At 39.9% G+C, this 12,805-nt stretch overlaps 1 protein-coding gene and 1 long non-coding RNA gene across 4 annotated transcripts in view; one reads left to right on the top strand and one right to left on the bottom strand.

The window, feature by feature from the left end:
• LOC102173353 lies at positions 1,918-12,152 on the bottom strand. Its single transcript, XR_001917843.1, has 4 exons — positions 11,935-12,152; positions 11,376-11,679; positions 3,475-3,557; positions 1,918-2,261 (listed from the first exon to the last, which is right to left on the bottom strand). It is a non-coding gene; the product is annotated as an uncharacterized LOC102173353 (long non-coding RNA).
• DPH5 (diphthamide biosynthesis 5) overlaps positions 12,161-12,805 on the top strand; it is a 41,794-nt gene continuing 41,149 nt past the window's right edge. Inside the window, exons 1-2 of one of the 3 annotated variants that reach the window (XM_005678035.3) lie at positions 12,161-12,214; positions 12,519-12,676. In XM_005678035.3, coding sequence (XP_005678092.1) covers positions 12,542-12,676 — 135 coding nt within the window. In that variant the 5' untranslated portion in view covers positions 12,161-12,214; positions 12,519-12,541. Of the gene's footprint in view, positions 12,348-12,518; positions 12,677-12,805 lie in introns of all 3 variants that reach the window. The other 2 variants (XM_005678034.3, XM_005678033.3) reach the window with 2 other exon arrangements.

Genomic DNA, 12,805 nt, shown 5'->3' with positions numbered 1-12,805 from the left:
AGGGATGCATCAGGGTTTGGTCTGGATGGTGCTTCTTGTCACTAAATGGAATCCAGGAAGAAAAGCATCCATGGTGGGAAGTATAGCAGACATATGGCTGAACAAGTGAGATGGCAGTTCGGGTAAGTTATTGCAAGTGAAAATACAGACACGAGGGTCATAACTTTAACAATGATTCTGTAATTATAGGAATGAATAAGGCATCAAACTGGAGTTTGTAGAGCAAGGAGAGAATGAATAAGACCAAGAAAAGAATCCCCCCCAAACACCAACGTTTGAAAAGTAGAGGGAATGAGAACACAGAAATTGAAGAGAAATGGTGTCACAAACCAAGAAAGAATCAGCAAAGCTCCAAAGATCCAGCAGCAGAATTTAACGCAGGTCAATAGACCCCATGGTTTCACTGTAGAAGGGACGAAAATCAGATTAAAGAACAGCAGGATTAACAAAATAGGAGGAAGGAGGAATTTGAGATGACCTCTGGATATTTTTCAAAACATGATATGTGAGGGGAAGTACTGGGTAATAGCTAGATGGGGTAACAATTAGAGGAAGGTTGTTCTGATTACTTCTAAGATGGGTACACTCTAATATGCTGAAGGTAAAAAGCCAGCAGCGAGGGAGTAGGTGCAATTAGGGAAGAGGATGATGGGCTTCCCTGGTAGCTCAGTCAGTAAAGAAACTGCCTGCAGTGCAGGAGACCTGGGTTCAATCCCTGGGTCAGGAAGATCCCCTGGAAAAGGAAATGGCAACCCACTCCAGTATTCTTGCCTGGAGAATCCCATGGACAAAGGAGCCTGGCAGGCTACAAGGGGGTCCATGGGGTTGCAAGACTCAGACACAACTTAGTGACTAAATCATCACCATAATGGATGAAGTTAGGGCTCTGTGAATGCCGGAGAAGAGATTAAGAGAATGGGTAGAGGGATACGTGTTCAACAAACAACACGAGGATTACCTTGCTGCCAGCAGGAAAGAAAAAACAATGGTAGGGATGCCACTAAAAAGAGAAAACTTAAATCACAACTCAAACTACTTACAAGGACAGGGCATTCCGTAACAATGGAAATCTTATTGAGCTTGCTATTCTTTGAAAATGATACAAAATAGGCAACGACTTATATACATCTACAGAGGAATGCCATACATAATATTAGGCCCAAATATCCCTTCCACACCATGGTTTCCTTTTCCTGAGGAAGCCAGGAATTAACTACTGAAATAGATACATATGTGGACATTCTGTTTCTGCTGAGTAGGCAGAAGGCATGACTATATTGTGACAATATATTTATAACATTTTAAACTAGCAATCACTAGTACTCATTTTTCTATGAAAACAGTCTCATAAAAATAGACCACAAAAACTTAATTCATCCTATAACTGAAATTTTTCAATAATACTTTGGCAGTTTTCATGGAAAAAACAAAACACTCTGAAATGATGGTGTACTTAGCTGTCTGGAATCCTTAAAAGATGAATCACTCATTTATGAACACCAACCCCACAGGGCAACCAATTCAAATGTATGTCCAGGAAACAAACTTCTAAAGGGGAACTTATAAAAATGGGGCTCACAAGAATCCCAGTAACCTGTATGTTGTGTGGAAGATTGATATTTCCTTATGTTTTCCCAGAATCTAGGTAATAATATTCACTTTCCTGTACAGATTGTATGGTCATCAAGTAACCTACAAGTTGGTATCTGAAAGAAGGAATGTCTAAACTAGGAATACACACCCCCTGCCGCTGCTGCTGCTAAGTAGCTTCAGTCGTGTCTGACTCTGTGCCACCCCATAGACGGCAGCCCACCAGCCTCCCCCGTCCCTGGGATTCTCCAGGCAAGAACACTGGAGTGGGTTGCCATTTCCTTCTCCAATGCATGAAAGTTAAAAGTGAAAGTGAAATCGCTCAGTTGTGCCCAACTCTTCACGACCCCATGGACTGCAGCCCACCAGGCTCCTCCGTCCATGGGATTTTCCAGGCAAGAGTACCCTACCTCTCCCCAAACACTAATAAAGTTGACAAAATGATGCCCAAATTTTTGTATGTCAGAAACAGGTAAATAGAGTTAGTGTTAGTCCACTGCTATGACACTGGTATTCTGGGTAACCTGGAAAATCCAGTTAACAGGTTTTAAGGCTGAAGTTCATCTGCAACTAAATAGTTCATCTGCAATATAGTTCCCCCCTCCACACTGTGACATAAATAAACTGGTTATCTGGTGATCAGTCGAACATCTGGAGTTTCCTTGTGTTACCTAGATATTATAAAAAGAACAGAATTAGATCAAGCTATTAGAACATTATCCAGTTTAATTAATCCCCTTTTTGCTCTCTTCTCCCACTGTACACTGCCTGTACCTTTATTACAGCATGTATTGCTGCCTATTATCACATGATCACTATGTAACACAGCTACTGATGCTGTTATTCCCACCTGAATATAATTTCTAGAGGACACAGAAAGTAACGTATGCTTTTCTTTTTCCCTAAGAATACAGGGCATATAGCCTTACATACAAGACAGTCAATAAATATTCATTGTGTTGAACGAGGGACAATTAAGGTCAAATAGGTATTATAGAGCTTCAAATTAGTTGTGAAAGGAATTAAGTTAAATCTCTCCATGTGATGGACACTCACGGATATGCAAGAATATGTCAAAAACGTGGTGCCCCAGAAATTCGTATGTCTAGCTCTCAGGGCTTTTGGGGAGAAAGGCATAAAAGTATTCCAAGTAATTTGCATAAATGAGTAAGTCTCAACTCTTACTCTATTTATTCCTGTATTCAGCTGTTTACAGTAGGCTTCCCTGGTGGCTCAGAGGTTAAAGCATCTGCCTGCAATGTGGGAGACCTGGGTTCAATCTCTGGGTCGGGAAGATCCCCTGGAGAAGGAAATGGCAACCCACTCCAGTATTCTTGCCTGGAGAATCCCATGGGCGGAGGAGCCTGGTGGGCTACAGTCCACAGGGTCACAAAGAGTTGGACACAACTGAGCGACTTCACTTTCACTTTCAGCTGTTTACAAGAGGGGGTGGAACTCCCATAGCTCATTCTAGTTTTGTTGAAATTCACAAAAAAACTGGATTTCATGTTTAAAATAATCAAATGTCATGACACACTAGAAAGACAGAGTTTTTTAATGCTACATTTCTTTGTGGTTTTAAATATTACTAAAGTGAATGTAGAATATCATTAACTTAGGTCTGAACTTACTTTTATTCTCCTGACATTTGAAATAAACTTCTAAAAGTAAGTTTAGAAGTTTGGATTGAAACAGGGTTCCAGTTTGGATTGACATCAGATTTTAATCAATCCTTGTCTTACCTTCCTCCATTTAATTATGTTCATGATCATCCACATTGATTTATATAATTAATGCATCTCAACTTATTTTGCCACTGAGTAGATTCAAGATTGATTATTATTTCATATACAAATCACTATAATAGTTTATCAAATCACTTACTTCCATTTAGTCTCTCCCTTCTCAGTTCCATTAAGCATATCTGCTTGATGGCTCTTGTTAAGCAGCAGTCTCACCAAGTCACTCTACAAATATTGAGCATCTATTATGAGCAAAGCACTGATACAGATGTCACAGAGAAGATAAAAACAGGTAAAACACTGCCCTTGTCCTTCACATCCACAGTATAACTAAAGAAATAACAAGCAATAGTAATAAAACATTAAAGGAAATGAGAAGTGGAAGAAAGGGAAGAGATTGCAGCTCGGGTGAGATACGATAGTATACATTTAAAATATACTATATTTTAAACTAGAGTTTAAAAGTTAAGATGCCTATGGAATAGAGGAGGAGTATTCCAGGTGGATGTAACAATATTAAGCAATGAGTGGCTGTGAAAGTTAAAACAAAATAACTGGAAGTAATATACAAAGCTTAGTTGCTCAGTCATGTCCAACTCTTTGCGACTCCATGGACTATAGCCTGCCAGGCTCCTCTGTCCATGGGGATTCTCCAGGCAAGAATACTGGAATGCGTTTCTATGCCTTCCTCCAGGGGATCTGTCCAACCCAGGGATCAAACCCAGGTCTCCTGCACCGTCTGAGCCACCAGTGAATCACAAAATACAAAGAAGATGAGATAAAATAATTTGGGCTCAGCTAGTAAAGAACCCATCTACAATGTGGGAGACCTGGGTTCGATCCCTGAGTTGGGAAGGTCCCCTGGAGAAGGGAACAGCTACCCACTCCAGTATTCTGGCCTGGAGAATTCCATGCGCTGTGTAGCCCATAGGGTCACAAAGAGTCAGACATGACTGAGCTACTTTCATTTTCACAAACCTGAGCAGCAGTCTCATTACATGTTGTCTAATGAAGACTACTCTTTAAAAAGTGCTACTCTAGTACACAATGATACAGCATATAATATTACCTTAAAATAAAAACAAACAAAAATCAAGTAACACAAGATCCAGGGTATGTACTCAAGAAAGAGCATAGCAGGTGAACAATAGTTTAAGAAATAGAAAACTGGTCATTGGGTCAACAGGTACAGCTGGGCAGGCTGTATGCAGTCTATGTGAACGGCACTTTTGGTGCACTGTTCAAAGGTACTCAGTAACCCTGACGGTTTCAGACAGGTGAGTATTTAACTTTGTTGGGGTCTCACTTTGCAAAAGGGAGCTCACTCAGGGGGAGATGCATCTGAAGGCAAGAAATTACGTCACAAGACTGAAATCAGTTGTATGGTTCATTCTCTTGAAACAACAGGACAGAGACGCTGGTCCTTAGGAACTAGGTATAAGCAAGGAATCAAGATTAGTATGACTTCTGAGTGTAATTTCTATGTAAGATTATTACAGCTTCTTCAAGAAAAGGACTGGCCCCAGACAACACAATGCCATAATCCCCTCAAATATCCCCAACTTACTGATGAAGATTAACTGGTTATAGACCAAAATTATTAGGACAGGAAATAATTGGAAGGAAATGTCATTGTATCATTATTGAAGGAAAAACATTTGTCTTTTTTTAATAGTGATTAATACCACATTTGCTTCCTTTCATTATAAATAACATTTCAGCTACATTATAATTTTTAAAAGCTTTGTGGTTTAGCTTAGAAATCCATACATTTTCTGAGTATAAATATACTAATGGCAATTTCACTTTTTGGGTGAGGGGAGAGGAGAGAATGGTCCCAAGCTTTAGTTAGACACAGAGAAATTCTGTAAAAACCAACTGATCAAAAAAAATCTTTGTTTGGTAATTGTGTAGCACACTGAAGGCCTTTTGATATACACTTTACATACATTACTACATTTAATTCTCAGAAAACATCTAAAGGTAGTAATATTTATAATGGCAGCTAAGAACTGAATGATTACTAAGTACAAGACACTGTTCAGAGCAATTCATTCGCAGTATTACTGCCTGTAATCCACAAGACAGTCCTCTGAGATAACTATCTTTATTATCTGCATTTTACAGATAATATATCTAAGGATTCAGGAATGTTCCTAAGGTCACACTTTTAGCACAGAGGGCCAGAATTCAAGTCTAGTAGTCTGACTTCAAAGCCCAGGTTCTTAATCACAGCTTTCTACTGCTTCTGCAATTGGTATTCATGGCATAAACAGTATCTTTGATACTACTGTTGCATTTTATCAAGTGCCTATTATTTAATGAATGTTCAAAGAGGAACAATAATCAGAAGTGAAGATAAGATTAAAATAGATTCTATTTGATACCAATAAGCCATTATTTTCAGAAAATGTAATGAAACTGGAAAGTGAGGTGCTGAAAACTGCTTGAAAGAAATAATGCTACTCAGTTACAGCACAAAACTTTACTGTAAATCAAGCAAAAAAAATCAAATAAAATAAACTAAAATGCAAGGAAATGAGGTTAAGATGAATCATGCCCTGTGCCTGCCTGGGATTTAGAAAATGAAAACCAAATCCACTCCAGGAAAATTAAAGTTTGTGGAAATTCTGCAACTTGATATAGACAGGGGTTTAATTTTGGTTAAAAGGGTTTCTAGATTTACCACAGGAAAAAAACGGGCCTCTAAGTAACATAGGTGACCATATTATCTGAATAACTCAATGTCCACAGAGTTTATTAGTGTACATATTTAATAATGACAAGAACTTACATGGTTTTAAAAAAAATTTATATTCTGGTTATGCTAAAAAAAAAGTACTCTTTTACTCATCCATATTGAGATTCTGAGTCATCCAGGCTGTTTTATGTAGCAGTAGTTCACCTTTTTAATTGTATATAGTATTGTTGGAGAAGGCAATGGCACCCCACTCCAGTACTCTTGCCTGGAGAATCCCATGGACGGAGGAGCCTGGTAGGCTGCAGTCAATGGGGTTGCTAAGAGTCGGACACGACTGAGTGACTTCACTTTGACTTCACTTTCATGCACTGGAGAAAGAAATGGCAACCCATTCCAGTATTCTTGCCTAGAGAATCCCAGGGATGAGGGAGCCCAGTGGGCTGCCGTCTATGGGGTCGCACAGAGTCGGACACGACTGAAGCGACTTAGCAGTAGCAGCAGCAGCATTGTATTGTAGAATGGACTACAATTATCTTTTTAATTGTTGCTGAGCATCTAAAATTTTAAAAAATTAATTGTTTATAATCCGAGTGAACATTTTCTCTACTCATCAGATTTTGTTTACTAGAATACAAAGTTCACCTGCATGCTAGCTCTCTTCTACTTTGAATATTAACATATTGGTAGGCAACAGTTATTTGGTGCCAATCAAGTCTACAGTGTGAAAGTCAATGACAGAATGATAGAAATAAAGTTTTTCTCAGAAAAAGTACCTCCGAGTATAATAATAATAATGTTTGCTTAAGATGACTCTTGTGAATCAATAACATAGTCCACCTAGAGGTCTAATTGAACGATGTCAGGATTTCAAAGAACTATAGCAAATGAAGAAAAGAATGAGAACCAATCTTGGTGAAAGATGAGTCTGATTCTCATAATCTGATAGACATTGTAGATTACCATAAAATTAATTTCAAACTCCATATCTGCCATTATTGACTGAGTCTTTACTAAATGCCTAATACTGTACTAAGCCCTTAATATGCATTCTTTCATTTAACCTCATAATAAACCTATGAAGGATGGTATTATTATCTCTATTTCACAGATGAGACAACTGAGGTTTAGAAAGGGAATGCGCTACTGAAACCATATACAAGCCCCTGTGTCCCTGTCCTTTGCAGTAAAATGCTTCCCTGGTGGCTCAAACGGTAAAGAACCTGCCTGAAATGCGGGAGACCTGGGGTGGATCCCTGGGTCAGGAAGATCCCTAGAGAAGGGAATGGCAAACACTCCAGTATTCGTGCCTGGAGAATTCCATGGACAGAGGAGCCTGGTGGGCTAGTCTATGGGGTTGCAAAGAGCAGGAAACAACTGAGTGACTAACACACAACCAGTTTCCCTTGAGTCTCCAAAGACTGGCTCAATAGTTAATGATTAGGAAATGTGAAGGTACAGAAACAAAGAATAGACATTGGGTTGGGAAACTGGTAACAATTTAGAGTATAGGTTGTTATCAGTAATCAGTTACTATAGATTCTTTCACATGGCAGAATCACTGATTTCACAGTTTCCTAAAAGATATAAAGGCCTGACACACATTCCCAAGTTGTCTTTAGAGGATATAGACCCCCACCAGATGAAAACAATGCCCACAAGCACACAGACCCTAGACCTGTTGAGACCCAAAGGTTGATGACGCTTGAAACTTCACCTTGATGTCAACCAATCTGAGAACTATGCATAAGCTGATAACGTCTCCTCTCTTACAATGCCTTTAAAACCCCCTTTTCCTAAGCACCTATATAAACGCCAATAAAAATTAATTTTAAAAAACAACAAACACTTACCTGAAAGCCACTGGGGAGTTTGGGTCTTTTGAACACGAGCTACCCACTCCCCTTGCTTGGCGCCCTGCAATAAATGCTGCGCTTTCCTTCACCACAACTCAGTGTCAGTAGACTGGCTTTACCGTGCACAGGCAAGCAGACCCAAGTTTGGTTCATTAACACTTCTGAGCAGAAACACCTAAATTTAAACCAAGGTCTGAATGATACCAAAATCTGAGTTCTTAATCATCATGCCAACTTCTCTCTGCATAATTCTTCCCTTACACATAATGCATTTATAATATCTTACTATATGTAGATGTGTACTCATTCATTCAACATGTATCTACTGAGCATACATGCCAAACACTGTTCTAGGTGTTTCTTTCACGTTAGTAAACCAAATGGAACAACAAATTCTTGACTTTCTGGTGCTTATATTCTAGGATGGCACGGACAATAAGCATAATAAATTAGTAAATTACACTGTTATGTTAGAAGGTAAATATGTGCTCTGGGGGGAAACAGCAGGTGCAGTGACTGAAACTGTTGGTTTTATCCAGGTTAGGCCTCATTGAGGAGGTAAATTTTGGGCAAAGACTTCAAGGAAGTGGAGCCAGGAACAAACAGATACCTGTGGGGCGGTGGTGTGGAGAACACCAGGAAGTGAGGCCAGAGAAACGGAAGAGCGGTAAAATGCAATCACATGTGTACTTATGTAACTCCTGTAGAAACGCAGCAAAATAATAACCTACGTTGACAGCTGAGTGGATGGATAAATATGTGATTGAACACATACAGCAAAATGTTAAAACTGTAAAACCTAGGAGGTGGCTATGTGGATATTTACTGTAAAACTCTTTTAACTTTTCTATATGTTTGAAACTTTTAATGATAAATTGTTGATGGAAATGCAGTCATACTTGACACCTGTTTTAAATGGCAAGACAGAAATCAAATCACACAGAAACATTCTGCAAAAAAAAGATGACACCAGGTTTTTTTCTGCTTATTATCTGCTGAGGTGGGGAGGAAAAAAGACTGCCGTAACATGTTTACTTTATCTACCTCCAGAAAAGTTCTCCAAATCCACACTCCTTTTGAGAAATGAAGGCAGGCAGAAAGGTGTGTTTAAGAATTCTATAGTGAAAGTAAGTTTCTTCGACTGAATTTTGAAAATTAAAATATGAAATTACTTCTGTGTTTAAAAATACAGTATTTCTTTACCAACTCAGAATAACTTCACTTTCAATATAGATTTCCTGAAAAGAGATAAAGTATACCTTCCTTTGGATTACTAATTATTCTTTATGGCAATGTTCTTTCCCTGTGAAGCTACCTGAAATCACTCAAGGAAAATCTGAAAACTGAAACATGCTAGAAATGATCAGTACATTGGAAAATTTACCTACTCAATAGTGAGCATATAAAGTACATGTGACATGTCAGGAGCCTTTCAACATAAATGACTTCCTAAAGCATCATAAGCAAGGCATGTTTATGTTTGATAATTTCACCAATGATTTTTGACCATCATCAAAATATCACTCTCTGCATTTCATAAAGACTGAAAAAGAAATCGTCATCAAAATATCACTCTCTGCATTTCATAAAGACTGAAAAAGAAATCATCATAACAAAGAAATTGCTCAGCTCGTAGTGAATAATGACCTATTTAACAAACATTTATTGAATACCTACCATGTACCAGACACTGTGATATGCCTTAGGGATGAGACTATAAATAAAATATGGCCCCTGATTTAATGAAATTTATGGTTTGATAAAGAAGATACACAACTACAAAACACCTAAATTGATGATTAAGTATGTGTAAGGAGTGTTATTGTAACAAAAAGGAGATACCTAACCTAGTTTCAGGATCTCTGGGACTACTTCTTTGATTTAGTCTTAAAGAATGAGAAGGCAATGGCACCCCACTCCAGTACTCTTGCCTGGAAACTCCCATGGGTGGAGGAGCCTGGTAGGCTGCAGTCCATGGGGTCGCTAAGTCGGACACGACTGAGCAACTTCACTTTCACTTTTCACTTTCATGCATTGGAGAAGGAAATGGCAACCCACTCCAGTGTTCTTGACTGGAGAATCCCAGGGACAGAGGAGCCTGGTGGGCGGTCATCTATAAGGCTGCACAGAGTTGGACACGACTGAAGTGACTTAGCAGCAGGGATTTAGGCAGGAGAAAATGGCCAAGGGTATTCCATGCTGAGGTGGCTGCCTGACTAAAGGCAGAGAGGCACAGAGCAGCATGTTGTGGGCACAGAACTAGACAGCCAGAGAAAAAGCTCATGGTAAGTAGCGGAGACAGATGAGGCTATAGTATAGGTAGACAATTGTCACATCATGGTTGATCTTGTGGGACACGTTAAGGAGACTGGACTTTCTCTTGGCCTCAAAAGGATTTAGAAGGGGAGTGCCATTTTCAGATTGTACCTTAGCTAGATCTCCTCAGCTCTTGAGAGAAGGATGAATGTGGAGGAGACATGGTGACCAGCTGCAGAAATGGCAATAATGAGGACCTAAATCAAGATTGTGATGGTAGCCATGGTTTCTATTGAGAAAGACCAGCAGATTGTCAGATTAAAATGTGAGGTGACTTCCAGGTATCTGGCTTCGATAAGAGTCTATAGATGGTAATGTCTTCCAATCAAAGCAGACAATACAGAAGGAAAAGCCAAGTTGAAAGCTGATGGATTCAGCTTTGGATGTGTTAGATTTGACACGCCTCTGGGTTACTCAGATGATTTCCAGAAAAAAGTTAAATACAGGATGCTGAGGAAGAGGTCTGAATGAGAGGTGAAAATTTGAGTCTGCAAAACATAAAAGATAACCTGAAATCATGGTAATGAATATTACGGATTTTGTTTGTTTCTTAATGTAGCCATTCTAATAGGTGTGCAATAGTAGGAATGGTTTTTAATAATTTCCCTAATGTCTAATGATGTTTGGCATCTTTTCAAATGTGTATTTGCTACTCATGTAACTTCTTTGGGGATGTGTCCATATTTAATTTTTTCTCATTTTTAAAACTATTTTCTTACTATTGTGTTTTGAGAGTTCTTTGTATATTCTCACTATAAGTCCTTTATTGGATATATGCTTTGCAAATATTTCCTCCCAATGTGTGACTTTAATGTTTTCTGAAGACCATCGTTTTTATTTTGCTGAAGTACAATTTATTTTTTTCTTTTCTCTATCATACTTCTGTTTTTTCACCTAAGAAATCTTTGCCTAAGTAAGTCACAAATCTTTTTCTCCAGTTTTCCCTCGGAAATTTGAAGTTTTCCACTTACATCTATGAGTGAATTTACTTTTGTTTATTGTATGAGGAATGAATCTAACAGTGACAGTGGATAGAACCAAACATTAAGTGTACAGAATGAGAAGGCCAAAGCCTGGATGAAATTCAGAGAGAAAAGATAGCCAAGGAAGCAGAATAGAGCAAAAAAGCATTGTCAGAGAAACACAATGCAAATTCTGAATAATCAACATTACCTGCTGAGATGTGCAATGGAAACTGCCTTTTTAACTTGGATGAGGTCATTAGTGACCTTAGGAAGACCATATTCAGTCATCTCGGCACTGGAACTACATTTAACCAACCACTTTAAGAATTCCCCCTGTGGAAGCGTTGTGGCGAGATCTGAAATCCGTGAGCATTCTTAAAGGTCACTTCTCGAGGCACAGGAGGGTTCTGGGCTTCCCGAACTGACGATGACTGAGGCAGATTCCAGTCACACACCCCTTGGGGCACTCCAGAATAAGGTTTCGAGGACAAACCCGAGGAATCACGGCCCCGCTGGTAAATTAGAACCAACATTCATCACCAATTTTGCCAAAATGACAGCTCGACAGGAAAGCAGCTGGTTAAATTACAGCCGAAAGAAAACGCGAGGATGGGAATGTGTGCATTAGGGCTATCTCGGGGCAGACTAGGGAAACCCCTTCCACCCGCCACCCTCTGGTGTTTCTGGAGGAGAGAAGGAAGGCGTGGAGCTCCTTGGTCCAACCTCGCGGCTGGTTTTCCTCGCTGGCGAAAAGCTCTTGCACTTACCTGGTTCCAGGATGGGATGTTTATAAAATTAGGGGATCGTGGGCAGGCCTCGTCCCTTCCCAAAGGCCATGCCGGGGAACTGGTCGGACTCCCCTGACTGGGTGAACTTTCGCCTCCCAGCCCCAGCACCCTGCGGGTCAACCTTAGTGGCAGTGGGATGCGGGGTGCCCCAGCCCGGAGCCTGCAGAAACCACCCCTTACAGCTAGTCGTGAAATGCCGTAAAGCGGAGGCGCTTTGCGGCATCGTAGGTGAGGCCGGCGGCGTGGATCCTTCCTTTGGGTAAATCCTCTGCTTTGGCAACTACTTCTGGGGAACGGAGGCAGACAGAAATTTGGGGAGGACAGAATTCAACTGTCGTCTTCTCAGCGGGTAACTGTCTGCTCCTAGCGTTGTGTAATAAGAGAGAAAGCGGGTAAGGCTATTTAAAAACACTCCAGTCCTTATTTAAAAGGTGGGAAGTTCTTAAATCTCCCGCTGACATGCCGTCCCTCCCCGTGTTGTTTTGGTTTTCGTTTTCATTACTAGATTTTAGGTATCCTTGGTGTAGCTGACACTTGATTTTCATATTCATTTCTTCCTGCAGTCACCCTCCCCCTGTTATTTGAGATGCTTTACATGATTGGTTTGGGCCTGGGAGATGCTAAGGACATCACAGTCAAGGGCCTGGAAGTTGTCAGACGCTGCAGTCGAGTGTATCTGGAAACCTATACATCAGTCCTGACTGTAGGGAAAGAAATTCTGGTAAGTGCTTAAGGCTTTCTAGCCTCCTGGGAAGACGGATATTTAACAGCTGATTTTCTTTTTACACTAAGCGGAATCGAATTTTTCAGGTCTCCTGGTTCAAACCCTTTAAAATACATCCCCTTCTCA

Source organism: Capra hircus, chromosome 3, assembly GCF_001704415.2.
Source record: "Capra hircus breed San Clemente chromosome 3, ASM170441v1, whole genome shotgun sequence".
NCBI lineage: Eukaryota > Metazoa > Chordata > Mammalia > Artiodactyla > Bovidae > Capra > Capra hircus.
The sequence above is the reverse complement of the archived record's forward strand: the minus strand, read 5'-3'. Positions and strand labels throughout refer to the sequence as shown.